The 23,198-nt window shown below is 33.8% G+C and overlaps 1 protein-coding gene across 3 annotated transcripts; it reads left to right on the forward strand.

Moving 5' to 3' along the window:
- The first annotated feature begins 732 nt into the window (after positions 1–732).
- LOC149895595 (lysosomal alpha-mannosidase-like) lies at positions 733–22,922 on the forward strand. 3 transcript variants are annotated; one of them, XM_090118698.1, is made up of 16 exons: positions 733–878; positions 5,292–5,372; positions 5,638–5,740; positions 6,832–6,913; positions 10,124–10,309; positions 11,142–11,347; positions 12,552–12,688; positions 13,288–13,421; positions 16,913–17,005; positions 17,432–17,561; positions 17,977–18,055; positions 18,406–18,526; positions 19,991–20,096; positions 20,240–20,330; positions 20,729–21,309; positions 21,685–22,922. In XM_090118698.1, the coding sequence occupies exons 2-16, from the start codon at positions 5,295–5,297 to the stop codon at positions 22,900–22,902; spliced, it is 3,345 nt and encodes a 1,114-aa protein (XP_089974824.1). In that variant the 5' UTR covers positions 733–878; positions 5,292–5,294; the 3' UTR covers positions 22,903–22,922. The 3 variants fall into 3 exon arrangements, with proteins under 3 accessions (XP_089974824.1, XP_089974825.1, XP_089974823.1); XM_090118699.1 differs by lacking the exon at positions 13,288–13,421 and adding an exon at positions 14,375–14,508; XM_090118697.1 differs by lacking the exon at positions 13,288–13,421 and adding an exon at positions 15,898–16,031.
- Positions 22,923–23,198: the final 276 nt, after the last annotated feature.

Here is a 23,198-nt window from a genome sequence, read left to right on the forward strand (position 1 = left end):
ACAGATATAAAACAATTTTGATGTTTGTGGGCCATAATATGCTTATCTGAACTTCATTCAATCTGAATTTCATTCACATTGAAAGAATAACAAACACTTCTATCTCATAGTCTTTACCAGAACACACTTCAAGCTGTGCTTCAAGTATATTTGTTTATTTACTCAGGGCCTTCAAGTAATTACATGTTTATCGAACTTTCATTGTTTGCAATCGCTTTATCAGCTAGAGAGCAAAACTAATAAACCCTGTGTGGTCAAAGGTCTAGCAGATTCCTTATAACCACAGATAACGTACATTTCTTCGCATTTTTAAAAACGATAAACGTCAGTTAGTGTTGTCTACTTTAGGATTTCTCCCATAACTTTAGCAATTATAAAATTTGACTGTATGTTTCCAATACACACATAATCATTTCTACACTCGGTAATTAACCACAGGTGACTCGTCTGCTCGTTTGCCTGCTATGTATTAACAAAAAAAAAAAATACACAATAAAATAATTTTACATGAGTTGAATATACTGTCAAGGTACATATTTACTTAACTTTATTACACTTTTTATCGGTCTGTCTGTTTTTTAGCAGATAAAAAATCTCACGAAAATTTTATTTACGTTAGTAATATTATATTTTCATCACGACCACTACGACGTGAGGTCAGAGTAGTGCGTTTTGGGGGAAAGTTTTCAAATAGTTAGCAACACTGAAGTCAGTTGTTGATAATTTGATTCGTTGGTTCGTTGCTTGTTCGTTGCGATTGACGGGTAAACGACTGACGTATTTATTTTAGTTCATTAAAGTTGGTTGTGTGATATGAACGTTGGTTTTGTTGTTTGTTATTTTAATTTCGGGAATTACTATTGCAATAAAAAATAGTGGTAAGTCTTATTTATTATATCCAAACTGTACATCCATTGTTTCAATAATGTTTTATGTTGAAGGCATTCTACCCACGACGATTATCTAATTAAATGAAAAGAAGTTTATTATTGATTTATTTCTTCTGATTTATAGGTCATAATTTAACAAATTTATAACTTAGTAACATATATGTATGGTTTAAGTGTGAATTTATTAAGTAATATAATTCATTTATTTAAGTTTAAAAATTATTTGCTGCCGCTCACTTATGAGAAAAGTTGATTTTTATATGGTATAGAAAAAACCATCATATTATACGTAATTATTATTAAAAGGTATTTTGGAGTATTATGTAGTTAATTTATGAAATAGAATTAACGATTAAATTATTAATTCACAACGTTCGTTAATGTCGTTAATTTAAATTTTTAAATGTAGGTAGATAGGTAGATAGGTAGGTGTGTTCTTACAAGGACGTCCGTATGGATTTTTTAAATAATCGGTAATAAATCAAGTTTTATTTTATTTCTTTTTATTTGTCGGAAATATCAAATTTAATTACGTAGGTACTTAGGTAGATTAGTTTTAGACTCATGAGAAAACTCATGAAAATCGAGAAATAATTGATTTGCTTTATTTTCTATTTTTTTTCAGATATGAATGTGTATTTGAATTAATAAGTAGTTGATCACTCAGCTTTCATCTCTGCCATTGTTTCAAGATAAAAACTTTAAAATAATTAATAATTATAGCTTATAAATCAACGTCAAGGAAATGAGGAATACTTGCAGTTTAAGTAGATTTTGAGATGAAATATTATCGAATTTCTTCATTGAGATAATATTAATAGGAGACGACACTGCCTACATCACTTATGTTCCACTTAACATACGTCATGTGACGTATGTTGAGCGGTATTTTTTAATGGTTTTAAAGTGAAACGCATCAAACATGCCTTCGTGTGTGTTACGATATTGCACAAATAATACAAATAATACGGAAAAGTGCAAAGGAATAACTTTCATCGTTAAGTACCTAACTAAATAATAATTTTTAAAACTTAGTTAGAGCAAAAAAATGGCGCACAGATTTTGTTCGCGGTGTCTCCTCCATACGTAGTAATATTATCTCAATGAATTTCTTCCATTGTTTTTCTCGGATTAAAGTATATAGGCACCTATAGAAATCAATTTTATAATCACGTAAAACGTAAACGTTTTTGAAATAGTAGTAGCGTTTAGCTACTACATATTATGTATTCTGTGGTAGTAGGCATATTTTATGACCAAAACAATAATTGATGTTAAATTTTCCAAGCCTTTATTTAATTACTAGATTTCCGCCCGCGGCTTCGCCCGCGTTTTCAAAGGAAAACCCGCATAGTTCCCGTTCCCGTGGGATTTCCGGGATAAAACCTATCCTATGTGTTAATCCAAGTTACCCTCTATATGTGTGCTAAATTTCATTGTAATCGGTTCAGAAGTTTTTACGTGAAAGAGTAACAAACATCCATACATCCATACATCCATACATCCTTACAAACTTTCGCCTTTATAATAGGATATTAAGATATGACTGAAATTTCAATCCTTTTAAAACGTATTCGTCTTATATCGTATTATGGGCATTTAGCTTTCCGCCCGCGGCGTCCCCCGCTTTGTCTAACAACAAATAATATACAAAAGTGAAGTCCCGTGTCCCCGTAGTGGGGTAAGGGGCAGATGCATTATTCATACATCTGTTTCACTGATCGATTTTCTTTAGGGACAAGTAGGTGATCAGCCTTCTGTGTCCTGCCAGACCGAGACATTTTTTTTTCTTCGTCTCCACCGGGAATCGAACCCAGGACCCCTCGGTTCTACGCTCACGCGTCAACCACTGTACCAAGGAGGCGGTCAATTCATGGCATAAACTAACAAATAATATACAAACTAACAAATAATATACAAATACCTTAAAATTAATGAAAAAACGGCTCTTAGAAGTAAAACATCCGTTAGCAATAAGTTCTAGGTAAAAGACCTATTTAAAAGTACTAAGAAGTACTAGGAATGAACACAAAAACTAGACGCGTTCTCTATAGCCGACATCCCGATGTGTGTCCTGTTCCTAACCTAGGTTAAAAGATATCAGACGGACGTTTACTGTGCATCATCACTACATAGTATAAAGCAAAGTCGCTTTCTCTGTCCCTATGTCCCTATGTATGCTTAAATCTATACTAATATTTGTATACGTAGTATATTATTATTAGTCTGTGCTAATATTATAAAGGTGACGAGTTTGTTTGTTTGTTTGTTTGAACGCGCTAATCTCGGGAACTACTGGTCCGATTTGAAAAATTCTTTCGGTGTTAGATAGCCCATTTATCGAGGAAGGTTATAGGCTATAAATATCATCACGCTACGACCAACAGGAGTGGAGCCACGCGGGTGAAACCGCGCGGAGCAGCTAGTCTTTAATACTACGCAACGGATTTTGATGCGGTTTCTTTTTAATAGAACGAGTGATTCAAGAGGAAGGTTTTAGTTTTAGTTCTAGTATATAATTTATTAGGTTTTAGAAAAGCGGGCGAAGCCGCGGGCGGTAGGCTACGAATGCTCATTCTAACCCAGAAGCGTAGCGTGCCTTGGCGGGGCCCCGTATAAAAATTTGTTTGGGGGCCCTTAGGAAAGGTAAAGATTTCTCACAAAAGCGTACGTGAGGGCCCCCTTGGCGCGGGGGCCCCGTATAATTGATACGGCAGATACGGCGGTAGCTACGCCCCTGTTCTAACCCCACTAAGTTAAATTATTTTAGTGTAAACAGGCGTAGAGCATTCTTTCGTTGTTCTTAGTGCGTCCGAAAAGATTGTATGCAATGTTCTAATACTGAACAACACTGAATACGAGTTTTCGTTTACTAAAATATCACGAAGAATGCTCTTGCTCTAGCTCCTCTATGTTCGTTTGGTCTTAAATCTAAATGCACCTTTAGTGAATAAATCTATACTTTCTATACTTACATTATAAAGCTGAAGAGTTTGTTCGTTTGAACGCGCTAATCTCAGGGTCTATTGGTCCGATTTGAAAAATTCTTTCGGTGTTAGCCCATTTATCGAGGAAAGCTTTAGGCTATATATTATCATCACGCTAAGACCAAAAGGAGTGGAGCACTGCGGGTATAACCGCAGGGCACAGCTAGTATGTATTGAATAGGAGATACTTTTTTGTTTTATAATACATATGTGGTAAATGCCTGCGGACTGCGTTTTCGTTTTGGTTCAGTAGACATTTTTTTAAACGCATTCAGTAGTAAATTACAATTCGATTCAGCATTATTATTACGCTTTTATTAGCTTACTAGCTTTCCGCCCGCAGCTTCGCCCGCACAGTCAAAGAAAAACCCGCATAGTTCCCGTTCCCGTGGGATTTCCGGGATAAAACCTATCCTATTTCCCGGGAAAAAAGTAGCCTATGTCCTTTCTCGGATATCAAAATATCTCTATACCAAATATCATGCAAATTGGTTCAGTAGTTAAGGCGTGATTGAGTAACAGACAGACAGACAGAGTTACTTTCGCATTTATAATATTAGTATGGATAGCTTAGCCTGTAGGCTGTATGTGTGTATGTAACCGATTTAGATATTTTGATTTTGACCCACTTTTAATTCAAACTTTGTATATTTAGCAAGGATCGCCGACACAACAATCGGTTACATATACAAACATACGATGCATACAGCCTACAGGTGAAGATAATAAAAGCGTGTTAAAAATAATATGTAGTTTAAAAAAACTAAAAAACACGCTTTTCATAGAAAACCGAACTAAAAAATAGAAAATTTTATCAAATTATTGTATTGTCATCGGTCCTCAATAAATCTACAAAGTTTGAACGAAATCTGGCCGTTTAAAGTGGGTCAAAATCGCGCCCAAAGAAGTCGGTTACAAACATACAGGTGAAGCTAATATAAAGCGTGTAATATATTTCCGCTACGAAACCAATTTAAATTGTAAACAAACACGTTTTAATTTGTTATTTAAACAAATTATGGTTATATGTTAAACATGTTTTGTTTCTATGCGATAAGAAACGATAATAATAAGTTAATTAATTCACAATAATATCACATAATATTGTGGAGAGGAAATATTTTGTTTGTAAATTTATCTATACATATATGTTTATACTAATAAGTTTGTTTGTTTGAACGCACTAATCTAAAAGTTCCCGCTTTAGCGATATAAAAAAACATTGTGTGCCGAGCACACGTGTCAGAAGTCAAACTTCTTTCGCAAGATTCAAAGACTGGTTGGTGTGTTTGTCGACGTTTTTGGTATCTTTGATTCTTGCGAAAGAAGTTTCACTTCTTAAACGAGTGCTCGGCACACACGCTCTTTTTAGTAGGTACATATATTTATTTCGATTCTATTTCTATTGTTTTAGAATATGCTAATATTATTGTTACTCGGAGTAGCAGTGGTGTCTGCAGGGCCGGTTAAAGATGAAGCGAAGTGTGGTTATGAGGTTAGTATTGTTTTGTGTATGAATTATCTGTCTATTGAACGCCTGCACTGATTTTGATGATACTTTTATTCTTCTGTTAAGTATTTTTACTTGGTATTGATTTTGTATTCCAATGTTTTTTTAAACATTAACTACTTAAATAGACTTTAATTAATACTTAAATTAATAATAGAATTAAATTTATTTATTAATTGATTTTACTTTATTTCGAATATTATTGTTTATTCAAATTCCACTTGTGTCATTGTAACCTATTTTATTTCAGAGTTGCATCAAATACGATCCATCTGTTTTGAACGTGCACATAGTGCCGCACACGCACGACGATGTCGGCTGGCTGAAAACAGTTGACCAATATTATTATGGAAGTGAGTATTAGCATTTTTATTTAAAACTAGCGGTCCGCCCCGGCTTCGCCCGTGGTACATATTTACGTTTTCTCTACATAAAAACCATCCTCGTACTTCAAGGAATATATTAAAAAAAGTATTATCGAAATCGGTTCAGCCGTTCTCGAGTTATGCGCTTACCAACACATTTTGCGATTCATTTTTATATATAAGAGAAGATAAAAACTTAAAAAAGCACATATAAATGAAAATAATTTGATGTCTATTTTTGCCACTTTACTAATACCAAATAATATTAAAAAATAGTTTCCAGCTACAAATCGGTGACAACTGCATTCAAAATCATACATTTTTTTGTGTGTACGAATCGCATGAACAAACAGACGTCTCTATCGTTCTAATAAAATATAATGTCCCTTACTCAAATATGATTTAATCCATACTAATATTATAAATGCGAAAGTAACTCTGTCTGTCTGCCTGTTACTCAATCACGCCTAAACTACTGAACTAATTTGCATGAAATTTGGTATGGAGATATTTTGATACCCGAGAAAGGACATAGGCTACCTTTTATTGCGAAATATTATGTACCACGGGCGAAGCCGGGTCGGACCACTAGTTGTAAATAAAATGGCGTGAATTTTGTTTTTCAATATGTATAGCTATAATGTAACTAGGTATGTAGGTACATGAACCTTCATCACTACATAGTATAAAACAAAGTCGCTTTTACTGTCTGTTTAAAACTACGCAACGGATTTTGATGCGGTTTTTTGTAATAGATAGTTATTCAAGAGGAAGGTTTTAGTATTGTATGTAATTTATTAGGTTTTAGACAAAGCGGGCGAAGCCGCGGGCGGAAAGCTAGTTTTCTTATAAAAAATGTGTGCGTGTACTAGTGTACACACGTAAGAAGTGAAACTTCTTTATGACTTTATTTTTCAAAAAATCATTTACTATAATATATGCAACTTTACAGAAATACGTCAATCACGCGTGTAAGGGATAAAAACAAGATGGCGCGTAACGAAAAAATGTTACACTAAATTTTTTTCCAACCCCGATAAAGAAGTTTCACTTCAAAAATATTTCTTTTTATGTTTTAGGTCGGAATTACATACAGAAAGCAGGAGTGCAGTATATTTTGGATTCAGTCATAAAAGAGCTATGGCAAGATCCGAAAAGACGGTAAGGTTATTAAAAAAAAGACGGGTTGCACTCCGGGAGTGCCGGCAGAAGTGAAAACTTGATTATTAACGTTCAGCATGTTTGATATTTTGGAATGGTATCCGTCTTAAGATTTTATACCCATTACAGAAAAAGTGCTCAACGCCACTAAAGAAGTTTTCATTCCAAAAAATCTTTTGACGATGTACCTATAATTTGGCGCCAAAAAATCAGCAATCGAATGAAAGAATAAGAATAATTATAAAAATATTATTTTTTTAATTTAGAAGTCATTACGGTGGAACTTTTTTAAATTTTGCATATTCACAGCTAAAAAAATTAAATTTTACGCTATGATAATATGTCACAGTAAGTTGTTTACTTACAATTATTTAGGGCAGATTTTTCAATGCTTGGATAAAACTTATTCGTCGAATAATGTATAAAACATTCTAATTGCCCGTATTTGACAGTTTACGTGACATTTTAATATTATCGTGTAATACTTTATTGGACGGATAAGTTTTATCCAAGCATTGAAAAATCGGCCCTAAGTCAACTTATTATTTACTTGAATTTATATTTTTGGTTTTATGGCAATCAAATGCTTTATAAATATAAAGAATAGAAAAAATTCTATCACGAGGCGGGACTCGAACCCGCATCCTTTTTTTCTATTCTTTATAAATTTATATTTATTATTTACTTCTTATCACGCGTTGCTGTAAGTGGAAGTACATTACAAAGCTTGTTTAATAATAATATGATTATGAAGTTAAAAATAAACACAGTGAAGTTACTTGTGGTCAATGACATTATCATTTGTTGTTGTTATGAATTGAGCCGACATGATAGCATTATACCGCCAAACTTCCTTGAACTGTACCGCACTGATCCGAGTAAAGACGGACAGGTGCACAAGCAATTCATCGGTTTTTTCATGCCACACCGGACCGTAAAAAATCGGAATGCCGGACAGTAAAATTCCTTGTAGTGCACAAGCGCCCTAATAATGAACTCCCGATGTAAAAAGAACTGCTTATTTTATTAAACGTTTTTTTTTTATTCAACTAGTGGTCCGCCCCGGCTACGCCCGTGGTACATATTTACGTTTTCTCTACATAAGAACCATCCTTGTTACCTACTTCAAGGAATATAATAAAAAAAAATTATCGAAATCGGTCCACCCGTTCACGCGTGATGCCGTGACCAAGGAAAACGTGTTTCATTTATATATATATATATATAATATAAATATGTATCACGTAAAAAATAGTTAAAAATTCCAGACGAAGTTTTTTTTTCAAATAGATGAATTCTTAAAACTCTATTGGTTAGGGAGCCAGGTGCAAATTTGGTTAACTATTTCCTCTCAAGAGATAATTCGTCAGACGCATGAGAGTATAGTATTATAAAGCCTCGTGAACGTCAGCTGGCGCTCGGTTGGGGGGGTGAGCGGTTGTAGCCTCCCACGCACATAGGAAAAAAAATACATTCATTCATTCATTTCCTCTCAGCTAAAAATTTGTCAAATTGTAGCTAACCCAATATCTCAACGAAAAAAAATAGTCAGCTGGTTACAACATGGTGTATTATACGTCAGTTGGTGTCTCGAACATGAAAGTTAAATTTAAAGAAAAATTTATTTTCCGTTATTTCCTCTCAAACAAAAATTTACCTGATGATAGCTTATATGTAACTGTGGATAAATATATATGTCAGCTGGCTGTATCTTGGTGGAAAAACCGTCAGCTGATACGGGAGGCTACAACCGCTCTTCCCCCCAACCGAGCTCCAGCTGACGTTCACGAGGCTTCATAATACTATACTTTGATGCATTTTACTAATTACCGCTTGAGAGGAACTTGGTCATAAAATCTGCTGCTGGCTCCCGGACCATATGTGTACACCCCTAACAAGCAACCCGCCCAACTTTGCCACCCGCACGTGAGCTATCGTTAAAGATTACGTTTTCATAGACAAAATGCTCACATTAGAGAAGCGGTATATGCCGGCTGCGTGAAGCTAGAGAAGAAAACATGAATTTTCAGGAAAAATTTAGCAAAAAATTTTTGACGTAATTATGCTGTTTAAGTATTTTTTACGTACCTACTCAGCGTATGCAAAACTATAACCTCCTTTGAGCTTAGTATACCAACAGTGGGACACCCTGTATATATACACACACACATATATATATATATATATATATATATATATATATATATATATTTTTTTTTTCTATGTATGTTAATAAATATATTACACTAGCTGCTCCGCGCGGTTTCAGCTGCATTGCTTCGCTCCTGTTGGTCGTAGCATGATGATACATACCCTATAGCCTTCCTCGATAAATGAGCTTTCTAACACCGAAAGAATTTTTCAAATCGGACCACGTTCAAACGAACCAACAAACAAACTCTTCAGCTTTATAATATTACTCAAACTCAAACTCAAACTCATATTAGTATAGATAGTATAAATGTATTCAGGTATAAACAGGTAGCATTTTGCACTGGTGCAAAAAGCTTCTATATACGCTAAACTGCATTTTTCTTTACGTGTTGTGGCCCACAAAAGCAAAAAATCTTTATTCCAATTTTTTTTTAAACTTTTGAATGGTTGTCCACCTCGCTAACTCATACCTTTTTAGCATCACCATTATAACACTTATTCCACCAGCACAGAAAAAAACAATATCAAAATGCACTTAAAGGCTATAAAAATAACAAGCATAAAAATTAAAGCTAAGAATATATAGCACTGTCATTTTTCCATAGTGTAATTAATACTGCTTTATGCTTTTGGCTTTCACGGCTCATAAGCTCCTTTTCACTACCGAAAAGCCTTTTTTTTACATTTCTCAGTTACGTTACGGATTTCCATTTTCCAACCACCTCGCTCACTCATACCTATTTAAGTAAATAAATATTTCGGGACAATTTTCACACACGACGCGATCTCATCCCATACTAAGCTTTTCGCTTGTGTTATGGAAACCAGACGGCTGATAAACATACATATATAATTTTAAATAAATACTTATATAGATAATTAACACCCAGACACAGAGCAAACATCTATGTTCACCACACAAATATTTGCCCCGGGTGGGAATCGAACCCACGACCTCTGGCTTGGAAGGCAGGGCCTCTACCAACCAAGCCAACTGGTCAGTCAAAAGTTTTAGCATTAAGTATTTAGCATAAACATAAAAACACCTTTTTTTAGTTTTATATACGTAGAAACTGCGTTCTTCTGGAAATGGTGGACGCATCAGAACGATGACGTCAGACACAAAGTGCACACTCTAGTGCGTGGGGGGAGGTTACAGTTTGTGGGGGGAGCGTGGACTATGAACGATGAAGCCGCTTCACACTATCAGAGTACTATAGATCAGTTTACTTGGGGTTTGAGGTGAGTTCCGTATTAACTACTATTTAAAATTATTAAGTTAATATTGACATGATTTTAAAAGAGCAACTATGGAGTTTCTTGCCGGTTCTTCTCCGTAGATACTTCTTTCCGAATCGGTGGTAAATGTTAAAAAATGTTATGACGATTGAAAAGTGCTTTCATAAGAAGTCTAATTGAATAAATAAATGTTTGTGTTTGAATTAGAAGTATTTGATTTATGTTTTGATTTCTAAAACACGTGCTATAATATATGAAGTTTATCATGTGTAACATACCTAATATATGTAGGTATCAAAGTATTTAATTCATGTTTTAAAAGATTTCAGACTTAATATATAATGTAGTTTATCATGTATAACATACATGTGTTAAATAAATAAATAATATTCAATTATACATTTGAAGTTGTTTTGCTCTTCCGTACTTTTCTTTATATACTTAACTTAACGTTGTATAATAATTGAACATGTTTAAATATCGATCAATTTACCAAATCACTCCGAATACTACTCACGGCGAGTGTAAAATGTTGTATTCATTACGACTTTAACTTAGTATATCGAACATTTAATTATTACTACATATCAAGACGCTCTAAAAAATTAAAATTAACGATTATACATTTAATTTATCTTCTCATATCAACTTTCACACTGAACACTTATCATCATTTCACTTACAACGTTCTTATATTAAAATTTATCATGTATACTTCACTTTAACCTCAATATTACACTTTAGCCAGTATACTACACTTTACCATGTAAACTAAACTTTATCCCGTATACTACACTTTACCCAGTATACCACTTATTACTGTATAACTTGACAGGAAACTAAACGAAACATTCGGTGCCTGTGGTATACCACGTGTAGGCTGGCAAATAGACCCGTTCGGACATTCAAGGGAATTCGCTTCACTGTTATCAGCGATGGGTTATGATGGCTTGTTCCTGGGTAGAATAGATTACCAGGATAAGGCGGCGAGGTTAAGGAATAGGGAGATGGAAATGGTGTGGAGGGGGGATGATGATTTGGGTAAGTTATGTTTTTATGTATAATTATAGTAGGTAGGTTTTTTGAAGCGAAACTTCTTTAGGCGCGTTGAGAGTAAAATTTCAAGGTCGCGTCATGGCAATACCTTCACGTCATGGAGTAAGGCGACAATTTTGGTATCTTTGAATTTTGCCAAAGAAGTTTCACTTCTGACACGTGTGCCCGGCACAAGCGCTCTGTTTTGTTTTGATGTTGTATGTACGTAGATTGTAGGTGAGTCACATTGTTGTATTTGTGTTTAATTATCTATGTAATGAGTCCGCTTCACATTCGCGAGTGTTGACCCAACAAATTATTGTCAATGATTGCCATCATTATGGCGATCTCGCCCAACGCTGCCCATTATGAAGAGGGCCCATTAAGGGGAGGCTCCCTAAATTTTATGTGAATTCGCATTAATATTCTGAAACAGGCACACATACAATCAAAATGGAACTTTAGTATATGATTTATTGGGTCTTTTTCTTTCGAGGTACAAGACAGTTACGTAATTGTAACATTTTCACTCGATTCATTTTTTATTAAAAAAATTATGCCTTTTTTAAGGATTAGGTATTACATTTTTTTAAAGATTTACTTGGACTTTATGTCTAAAATAAATGTTAACAGTAAGAAAATAGTGTTTACTATCGAATCCCAAGATATTTTTTCTCTAGATCAATTATTATTACTTTAGTTATAAACGAAATAAGAATTGAGACTTACTTTTCGAGCTCGAACGCGATCAAAGAGCGCACGCGATATTCAACTTTATTACGGCTGTGTTAGCGTCTAGTACCATAACCGGTCTCTCAGTGCCAGAAATTATGTTAGGGAGCCTCCTCTTATATTCAAACTAGAGCGGTCTCTGCTACCGACATGGGTTGCGGTATCTCGATGGCCATGGGTACGCGATTTAATCTCTTACGTAGTATATTATAGAGACTCTAATCGCGTACCGATTAGTATACTGATACCCACGGTGGTAGAGGATATACCGCGTTGCAACTAACACGAAATTTTTAATTTTAAAGATTTTACAAATTGTAACTTTTCATTTCAGGTACCTATTTCTGACACTAGTACTTCTGATCAAAAATGATTCATATTTATTTAGTATATTTGTAATAGTTTTAAGTTGAGATGGCAAATAAAATAACTTTTTATTTTAATTATTTATTAACTAAATATTTATCTTTCCTTACAGGTAATTCGTCAGACATATTCACAGGCGTGTTGTACAACACCTACTCCCCTCCAGCAGGATTCTGTTTCGATGTATTGTGTGATGATGAGCCTATTATTGATGACCCGGATTCGCCCATGTTCAATGTTGATGAGAGGGTAAGTGATGGTTAGTGAGGATGTGATTTGGATGGGTAAACGATTGGAATGGTACAAGTCACAAGTGTATGAAATAAGAAGATAAAAAAATGTTAAATTAAAATTATTCATCTATAGGTTTAGTAACACAGTGTACAATCGTTACTACTTGATAAAACAACTTGAAAAAAAATTTTTTTTCGAATAAATGCCATTGCAATGTAATTCTAGTAATTATTGTATGTATTTATTTGTCTAATACCCACACATTCGCTTCGCTCGATTTTTCTTTACAGGGAAGTATTTTGGCTCTTTTTCTTTTCTTATATACTCTTTATAATCGGTCTGAGAAAATTTATACCTAGTAATAGATTAAATTTACATTTCCTTTTAATTATAGCGCCATCTTTTGACAAAATTAGTTACACAAAAAAGTGGGAAATTAAGTTTGCAGTTTATTACTGCAGTTCAATCTGTTATTTCTATGATTGCGACAATTCATAGTAAACGTGAAACTTATTCACAGTAACTAAGAAATGATAAAAAAGAATCACAAAAAGAACACGTTCATTTCAAATTCCTAGATATCATTGAATTATTTATTTAATACGTTTCCATAGGTGAAAACCTTTTTGGATATCGCCAGGAACATATCGAAAGGATATAAAACAAACAATATTTTAATCACTATGGGTGAAGATTTTCACTATCAAGACGCGAGGATGTGGTTCCACAACCTTGACAAACTTATCGAGTGAGTTAGCATGCATGCATGGGATATACTTGCATACATGGGATATACTTGCATGTATCTGCATGGGCTATACTCGCATGTATGCAGCTAAGCTCGCATGAATGTAGGAAGCTAAACTTGTTTGAACGTAGGCAGCTGTGTTCGCATGCATTTAGGCAGATAATAATCTTGCATGCGAGGCAACTATGATCTCATGAATGAACGCATCTATGCTCGCACGCATGTATGCAGCTAAGCTCGCATAAATGTAGGAAGCTAAGCTTGTATGAATGTAGGCAGCCGGTTCGCATGCATTTAGACGGATAATAATCTTGCATGCATGTAGGCTATGCTTACATGCGTGGAGGAAGCTATGATCTCATACATGTAGGCAACTGTGCTCGCATAAATGTAGGCAGTTATTCTTGTACAAGTGGTTTATTCAGCGGCTAAGTTCATATATGCGTGTGTGTGTCAGAGAACGAGCACTTTAACACGAGTGAGTTGTAAAAAAAATGACAAGACACACGACGTTTTATTCATTATTATTATTATAATACATATAAACAAATACGAATATTGATTACCTGTGAAGGAAAATCGATAAAACGGAAATTATTTAAACTTTTAAAAGAGCAACTATGGAGTTTCTTGCCGGTTCTTCTACGTAGATACTGCTTTCCGAATCGGTGGTAAATGTAAAAAAATGTTATGTCGATTCAAAAGTGCTTTTATAAGAATTCTTATTGAATAAATAAATGTTTGAATTATAGTTTCCATCAGAACCATTTGAATTAAATATATCGACATATTTACGATATCGATTGAGCTTAAAAATAAAAACATATAATTATACACTCAAAAACAGTACCTTCCTTTTGGTGCAGTAGTTAAGGCAGTCTAGCGTCAAAGTGAACAAGGTGTCGTTACTCAAAAACTATATAATTAATAACTAATAAATTAAATTTCATTAGGTATCAACGTTTTTTAATAAAGTTCGAGAAATGGGATCGCGTTATAAAACTAATAATATATTGGTTACAATGGGTGATGATTTTCAATACCAAGATGCTCATATGTGGTTCACAAATCTGGATAAATTGATACAGTAAGTTGTATGTTATAAAATTATATGAAGTTATGTTACCAAAAAAACTTTCATTCGCATGCAAAATGCTTTTTTCTGTACAAAAAGTAGCCTGTGTGCGTACGTAGTGCCTACCTATAAGTAGTCTAATAAAAAAAATTTAAAGCTTCGGTGTTGAAAATATGTACAAATATTATATATTCAGTGTTGAAAATATGGTAACATACTGATGTTGATTTATTATTCAACTAGCTTACCGCGCGCGGCTTCGCCCGCTTTGTCTAAAACCTAATAAATAAATTATATACTAAAACCTTCCTCTTGAATCACTCTATCTATTAAAAACCGCGTCAAAATCGTTGCGTAGTTTTAAAGATTTAAGCATACATAAATAAGAAATTAGAATTGTGAACGTGTGAAATTACTATGCGTAGTCAATTGATTTGAGAAAACGTTATTAAGACGCTTGTTTAGTATGTTTTTATTATTATTGCAAGTATTTTTAATTTTATGTGCCTAAAAAGATATGAAAATTCTTGTTAATATGAATATACAAAGTTTTCAAAAGGAAGATCATAAATAATTATTATTTCTTAAAAAATAACGTTTAAATAAAATTTTAATATCTATTTGTCAAAAGATGGCGCTGAATAAAATGTCAAAATAATAAATTAAAAAAGAACGATAGTGTGAAGGCTGTAACCCAATGATGTTTAAATCATGTTTAGGGCCGATTTTTCAATGCTTGGATAAAATTTATCCGTCCAATAAAGTATTACACGATAATATTAAAATGTCACGTAAACTGTCAAATACGGGCAATTAGAATACGTTCTTAAAATGGCGTAGTTTTATACATTATTCGACGAATAAGTTTGAACCAAGGATTGAAAAATCAGCCCTTACAGTTATAAAATATCTTCATTATGGTCGAGGATAGTATCTATAAGTAAAAAGGTGTAGATAGGTTACCAACACAACATTCTATCTTCGAACATAACACTAATGCACACACGATTAGACGGCAAAGTGAGATGGCATGATTCAACTATCGTGAACGAAAGAACTATTGCAATTAGCCACATCTCAACGCATATACTATCTACACTTTTTGAAGTGAAACTTCTATACCGGTGTTGGAAAAAAATTTAGTGTACCATTTTTTCGTTACGCGTGACATTTTTCCGTTACGCGCCATCTTTTTCTTATCCCTACCACGCGTGATTCGACGTATTTCTGTAAAGTTGCATATAGTAAATTATTTTTTTAAAAATAAGGTCATAAAGAAGTTTCACTTCTTACGTGTGTACAGTGTACACTAGTACACGCACACATTTTTTTACATAGAATTGATACTGACAGTTTAAATTTACACCAATCACAAATAAGAACGGCCATATTTGTCAACAGATAAACAAATTTCTCACCTATGTTACGGATCAAGGCAAAAACTATAGAACACAGAATGTAATTATAACTATGGGAGGTGATTTTACATACCAAGACGCAACCATGTGGTATACTAATTTGGATAAATTGATTGAGTAAGTTTTTAATATATATGTACTAGCTGTGCTTCGCGGTTTCACCCGCATTGCTCCGCTCCTGTTGGTCTTAGCGTGATGGTATAATATAGCAAATAGCCTTCTTCGATATATGGGCTATCCAACACCGAAATAATTTTTCACCGAATTAAATGTGACAGAAAGATATAATTTAGTCTGGAGTATCACATAGGCTACTTTTTGTGTAAATTGAAGCCGCGGCATGATGTCTAGCATGTATTTGTGCATGTGGCATGATTTTTTTTGGCACGTGACTAATCTTTAAAGTTGATTGTTTGATTGATTGTTATTAATTGATTGTTATTGATTGATTGATTGATTGTACTTTGTATTAATAAAATAGCATTTCCTATGTATGATTGATTTTTATAAACACCTAAGTGAAACATAAATTTATTTTTGCCAAAAGCAAACAATAAATGTTTCAGTAGATGTCACGATTATTATTAGTTTCAGTCAAGTAACATAATATTTGTATAGTGGAATTTTCACCATGAAAAAAAAAAGTTTTTATTTAGTCACCCCCAAAATAAAGAAAAAAAAACGATTTTTTTAACTGCTCCGAGGATTTAAATTGTTACTGCCCCCTAGACAAGTGGCTTTCTATTAGCGTAAAGTTCAATAGAATAGATTATGAATGTATGAGATTGACGTTTGATTACGGCGACGACGACGATTGATTACGTCAATCTCATACATTCATAATCTATTCTATTGAACTTTACGCTAATAGAAAGCCACTTGTCTAGGGGGGCTGATGTCTCGATTCCTAACTTAAAAGTTCGGCTATATTTGGAATAATATATTTTGTATATTTTTATTACATTTTATATGTTCTTTACACAATAATAAAATTTCAGATATGCGAATTTGAAAGCTGCTAAAGATGGGCTCAATATCAAATTGTTTTATTCAACACCTGACTGTTATTTAAAAGCGGTTAAAGATGCCAAGTAAGTACCTACTTTTAAGTTTAACTTATGTATAGTTACTTAATTTGAATAATATATGCTTATTGTTAGGTATGTATAGAAAGTAGGTATATAAATTATATTCATTTAGGTATAAAGATCATTCTTTAGAATTACTTGAATTATTGGCGCAGTTTGAAAAAAAAAATCCAAAAATATGCCAAAAACATGTTGCTTCTTTTTTTTTTTCTTATCGAGTAATAATTCGATTTTAAACTGTTGCCACTGAAAATGTTACAATTTCTAGATACATAATTCAAAAATTTTACGACAAAAAGTGTTTTGTTCTGCCAAAAAATCTTTTTTTTTTAACGTCTGTAACGCTAGAATGGTCAAGCGGGCAAAATGACTCGATGTTTAGGTCAAAATTTAGTGCTAATTGAGTGCTTCATTCGTTGTTATTTTCAGTCCAACTTTACCAATAAAACAAGACGACTTCTTTCCGTATGCAAGTGACCCTACAGCATATTGGACGGGATATTTCACTTCAAGACCTACAACTAAATATTTTGAAAGACTCGGAAATAGGTATCTTCAGGTAATGTATCTTTTTTATGGATAGATAGGTAAGTACTATTTTAATAAATCATTTTTCACGTTAAAAATGGCTATTTTAACGTATGATTTTTGTGAATAGAAAATGACAGAGGGTACCTACTTACTTTCTTTAGAAATAAAATATCTCATTCCCATTGAAAGATCTATAATGATGCGCACTGCCGTATTATTATAGTACTCTTTGGATCCGCATATGAATTTCCCGAAATTTATAAATTCCAATAGATGGCGCTATATAAAAATTTGACATGTAGACTTCTATGATATAGATAAATTTTTTACTTCGACTACGCGAGTAAAGTCGCGGGCAAAAAAAAAATATAAAATCTAAATATGTTACAATTAATTGGACCTATTTAATATAGCTATGTTTTTTTTTATGGTTATTTTTTTAGGTGCTGAAACAACTTCAAGTTATAGGTCACTTGCAAGAGCATAATAAGTTCGTTTTGAATGAATTGAAAAGTGCTATGGGTGAGTTATTTATTGTATTATTAATATTTTTTTTTTCTACATATATTAAGCAACGGTTGGCGCTTTCAATAATAGGATGGGTGACCATTTTTAGCTTATCGCTAGGCCCACTCGCACTTTGCAGTTTTTTTACCGAAATCCAAAAAAAGGAGATTCTAAATTCGGCCGGTTTATATTTTTTTAATGTATGTGCACCGATTACGCAGAGGTTTCTGAAACGATTTTCGTGATTTTTATTTCGTTTGATGCCGAATAGTTTTAAATTGATCCCGTAAACATTTGATTGGGGTAGCGTAGTAGTTTTTATTTTATGTGCATTTTTCTAATATATTTTCGATAATAATTTCTAGGTGTAATGCAACATCACGACGCAGTGACAGGCACAGAGAAGCAACATGTTGCTCACGACTATGAGAGACTGTTGGATTCAGCTATAGATGACGCGAGCATTATCGCGGGACAGGCTTTTAAGTGGGTTCTTATTAATGTAATACAACACACAACACATTAGAATGCAACACAAAATAGCAAAACACATTAGAATGCAACACAAAACACCACAACACAACACATTGAAATGCAACACAATACATCAAATTGCAATATAATGCAACACAACAACAACATATTGCTATGTAGAGCAACGCAACAAAAAACATATCTAATACGCCGCAACACAAGACATCATAAATAAATAAATAATACAATTTGCAATACGATGTAAAACGAACGGAACGAACATCATAAAATAAAAATATAATGCAACACCACACAACACATTGCTATGTAAACCAACATAACACAAGTCACAACATATTACAATCAACAAATGGAACACAAAATAACAATACATTAAGATGTTAAGCAACACAACAACAACACATTGCAATGCAACACAACATGACACATTGCTATGCAAAATAACACAACGCAACAATAAATTAATTCAAACTTATTTTTATTAGTGTAATACAACATACACTTAACAAGGATCGACGATAATACAATAATTTCATCACATTATCTTATTCTTCTCCACTAGAGCTTCGCTGACCGAAGCGAGGTAAATAAAGCGACAGGATTGGTTTTTAGGGTTCCGTAGCCAAAATGGCAAAAACGGAACCCTTATAGTTTCGTCATGTCCGTCTGTCCGTCTGTCCGTCTGTCCGTCTGTCACAGCCGATTTACTCGGAAACTATAAGTACTACAGTGATGAAATTTGATGGGAATATGTGTTGTATGAACCGCTACAAAAATATGACACTAAATAGTAAAAAAAAGAATTGGGGGTGGGGCCCCCCATACATGTAACTGAGGGATGAAATTTTTTTTTTCGATGTACATACCCGTGTGGGGTATCAATGGAAAGGTCTTTTAAAATGATATAAAGTTTTCTAAAAAACATTTTTCTTAAAGTGAACGGTTTTTGAGATATCAGCTCTCAAAGTCGTAAAAAGTATGTCCCCCCCCTCTATTTTTATAACTACGGGGTATAAAATTCTAAAAAAAATAGAGGTGATGCATGCTAATTAACTCTTTCAACGATTTTTGGTTTGATCAAAGTATCTCTTATAGTTTTTGAGATAGGTTGATTTAACTGTAATTTATTATATTTGCTGCTACGGAACCCTTTGTGCGCGAGCCCGACTCGCACTTGGCCGGTTTTATTTAAAAACACATCCCTCCATACGCATCCTCTCATATCTCTTAAGACATCTCAAGCATAAAATGGATTTTTTTAAGCTATTGCATAGCTTCTATCGCGGGCCTTGAGCGCGGGGACCGAATCCAGAAATTCCGTAACGAAAAAACCTCACGCTCCCCACGGGGACGGGCGCGGAGGTGTGGCTTGAAGGCATAGCATGCAATAGCTTTACCGCGGCAGTCCACGAGTGCCACGCGTCTTCTTTAACTATATAATTATTATATTTTCAGTAAAATATCGCAAAGGAGTGATACAAAACCACCGCTCTATGAATATGAAAGATGTCGTTTCAACGAATCGAGTTGTAGTGTGTCGGAAAATAGTGATCAATTTGTGGTAAGCGGCATATTTTAGAATTTTTTTCGTTTGTGTGTCATTACTTTTTAACAAAAGACATTAGTTATTATCAAAAAAGGTGACATTATTTTTGCCCGACGATCCCAAAAGTGACGAAATGTTTTTACAACTTTTTTTTTCAGGTAACAATGTATAACCCAGTGGGTTGGAATGTCAAGCAGCCAATACGCATTCCTGTGACGGAGGGAAAATATTCTGTTTTCTCCCCGCAAGGTAAGATTTTTTTACGGAAAAAATAATGATAGGAAATAGTGTTTTGTCTTTTTTTTTCGGTTTTTGGTTAAAACTGAAATGTGAATTTAATTTGCATGAGGAAGGCGTTTTCATGTTAATGATGTTAGCTTTATTAATTTTACAAAATTTGGAAAATAACTACAATTCAGCTTGTCAGATATCCGTTTAAAAATTATTGTAAAAAATAGTGCAACAATTTCGAAGATAATCTGAAGGAATGAACCTCCCTCTTTTTCCATTATATTTGTTCAAGTATTTCCAACATTTTGCAGTTTCTAAACACTTAATAAGTTAATTTTCAACATCGCAAACACAAAATGTTATCTACATATATATATATATATATCACCTATTTCTAATTATTATTTTTATTCCAGGCCGTGAAATTGTTTCACAGTTGATAAAAATACCAGACTTCGTCCTAAACATACCAACAAGACAATCAAAAGCCACGCACGAATTAGTTTTCATAGCATATTTACATCCTTTAGGAGTAAAATCATACTATATAAGGAAAATAAATAAAATGTCCAAACGAAACGCGAAAAAATCCAACGACATTTATCTTAATGTTAACGATTATTTCAAAAATATCAGAGAGAATATAGAATTTGAATATATAGATGACGTTAATAGACAAGATGCATCAGAAAAAGATATTAATTTATCTTTTAGAAACTTTGACAAAAAGATTGACGTTCAAGGAAAGATAGATGACTTGAGCACGAACGTTAATGAAAAGATTGATAAGGAAAAGATAGATAAAGCTGATTGGAACGTTCTAAAAGATAAAGATAGCTCAAAAGATTATATTGATGAAGGGGAAAGATTAAAAGGTGCAGAGAGAGTTTTGGATAGAAAGAGAAGTTATCCATTTGTTAAAGACGATGAAATTAGAATGTTGGCTGATGAACCAATTATTATAGAGAGAGCTGACGAAAGTTATATGGAGAATGAGGTATGGCATTTTTTCCTATACAAAAAGGATAAAAAACTCTCTTTAACACGTATTTATTAGCTTTACCTGTATGTGTGTTTGTATGTACCCAACTCCTTTAGACTCGATTTTGACCAACTTTAAACGGACAGGTTTAATTCAAACTTTGTACAGGATCAGTGCAATATAATAATTTCCTTTTTAACCAAGTTAGTAAGGTTACGAGGTATTCTATTGTAAAACGAATGTACCATGTTATACAGGGGACATAATAAACTTTAATCATTTATGATTATCTGTTGTTATGTACTTATTCGTTATAATTAGACCAGTGTAAAATCAATAATGTCATTTACAATAATTAATAAAGTGATTTAATAATTTTCTTATTTTCAGCATTTCAAACTGCGTCTCGACGGCAACGGCCAAATCACACACCTGATCCTCCCCGATCGGACATTTAACCTCAAAATTGAGTTTTTCTACTGGACTGGCTCCATTGGTGACAATACTAAACCAGAAAACAGATCTTCCGGTGCTTATATATTCCGACCGAAAACGACACAGCCGTTCGGCATGTCTTTTAACACTATAGCAAATCCTAAAGGCCGCGTAGTGCAAGAGCTTTGGTTCGAAAGTGATCAAAACGTAGCCGCCATTGTCAGAATTTATAACGAACTAAAATACTTCGAAATTGACTACACAGTAGGGCCCATAGACATTACAGACGATACTGGCAAAGAATACATAATAAGATACGACACAAACATAGTTAACAACGGAATATTCTACACAGACTCAAATGGGCGGCAATTTTTAAAAAGAAAACTCAACGAACGTCCTCAATGGAATCTGACATTAGAAGAGCCTATAGCTGGCAACTATTATCCTGTCACAAATGACATTTTCATAGATGACGGTGACGTTCGAATGTCAGTTTTGACAGATCGCGCTCAAGGCGGAAGTTCGTTACAGGAAGGGCAAATAGAGCTCATGCTACACAGGCGTTTGTTGCATGACGACGCGTTCGGTGTGGGCGAAGCATTAAATGAAACGGCGAATGGGAAGGGCCTGGTTGTTAGAGGGAGACAGAGAGTGCTGTTCGAAAATTCGAATTCGCACGTTTTTAAACAGAAAAGCATTTATGAATACCATTTGGAGCCAATTGTTTTTGTGTCCGACGCGAAAGATTTGGAATTCAAAGACTGGGTTACGCTAGATAATTGTTTTGTTGGGTTAAAGAACGAATTGCCGGAAGGAATTCACTTGTTAACTCTAGAGCCGTGGTCTGAAGGAAAAGTGTTGTTACGATTCGAGAATTATTTGCAGAAATCGGAAAATTCGACGCGGGAAATCGATTTGAATGGAATTTTCTCGTTTTTGACGATTTCACAATTTAGAGAGACTACATTAGCGGCAAATCAATGGTTAGGAAGAGAAAAATGGACGTGGAATAAAGAAAAAGATTTTGTGGGCAGTTTTAATAAGAATTATGGGTCTTTTGAAGATAGTAACGACACTGTAGAAGATAATAGTACAGATGATGGTTTTGTTATTAAATTGAAAGCGAAACAAATTAGAACATTTATTGCTGATTATGTGATTTCTATGTGATTAAAGTATGAACAAGGATAGTGTTTTATTTTTTGTGTATTTCCCCGTTTTTAAGTTAGAAAATGCTATATAACTTGAACTAGGTTTTGGTAGGACCTACCACCCTTATATAAACAAAAATTTAATATAAAACGGTAATTGATGAGTTCTATTAAAAGTCACTGACTCGAGAATTTCATATTACAATTAAAACAGTAGAAAAATGTCGGTTTTCTCAACGCACCTTAGCTTTTAGTCCTTGGCCGGCAACACAAAGGCTGTACTATATTTTTTACATTGCTCCTATTGGTCTTAGC

Source organism: Colias eurytheme, chromosome 31, assembly GCF_061535395.1.
Source record: "Colias eurytheme isolate Ceu_HAF_F1 chromosome 31, ilColEury1 Martin Lab GWU primary, whole genome shotgun sequence".
NCBI lineage: Eukaryota > Metazoa > Arthropoda > Insecta > Lepidoptera > Pieridae > Colias > Colias eurytheme.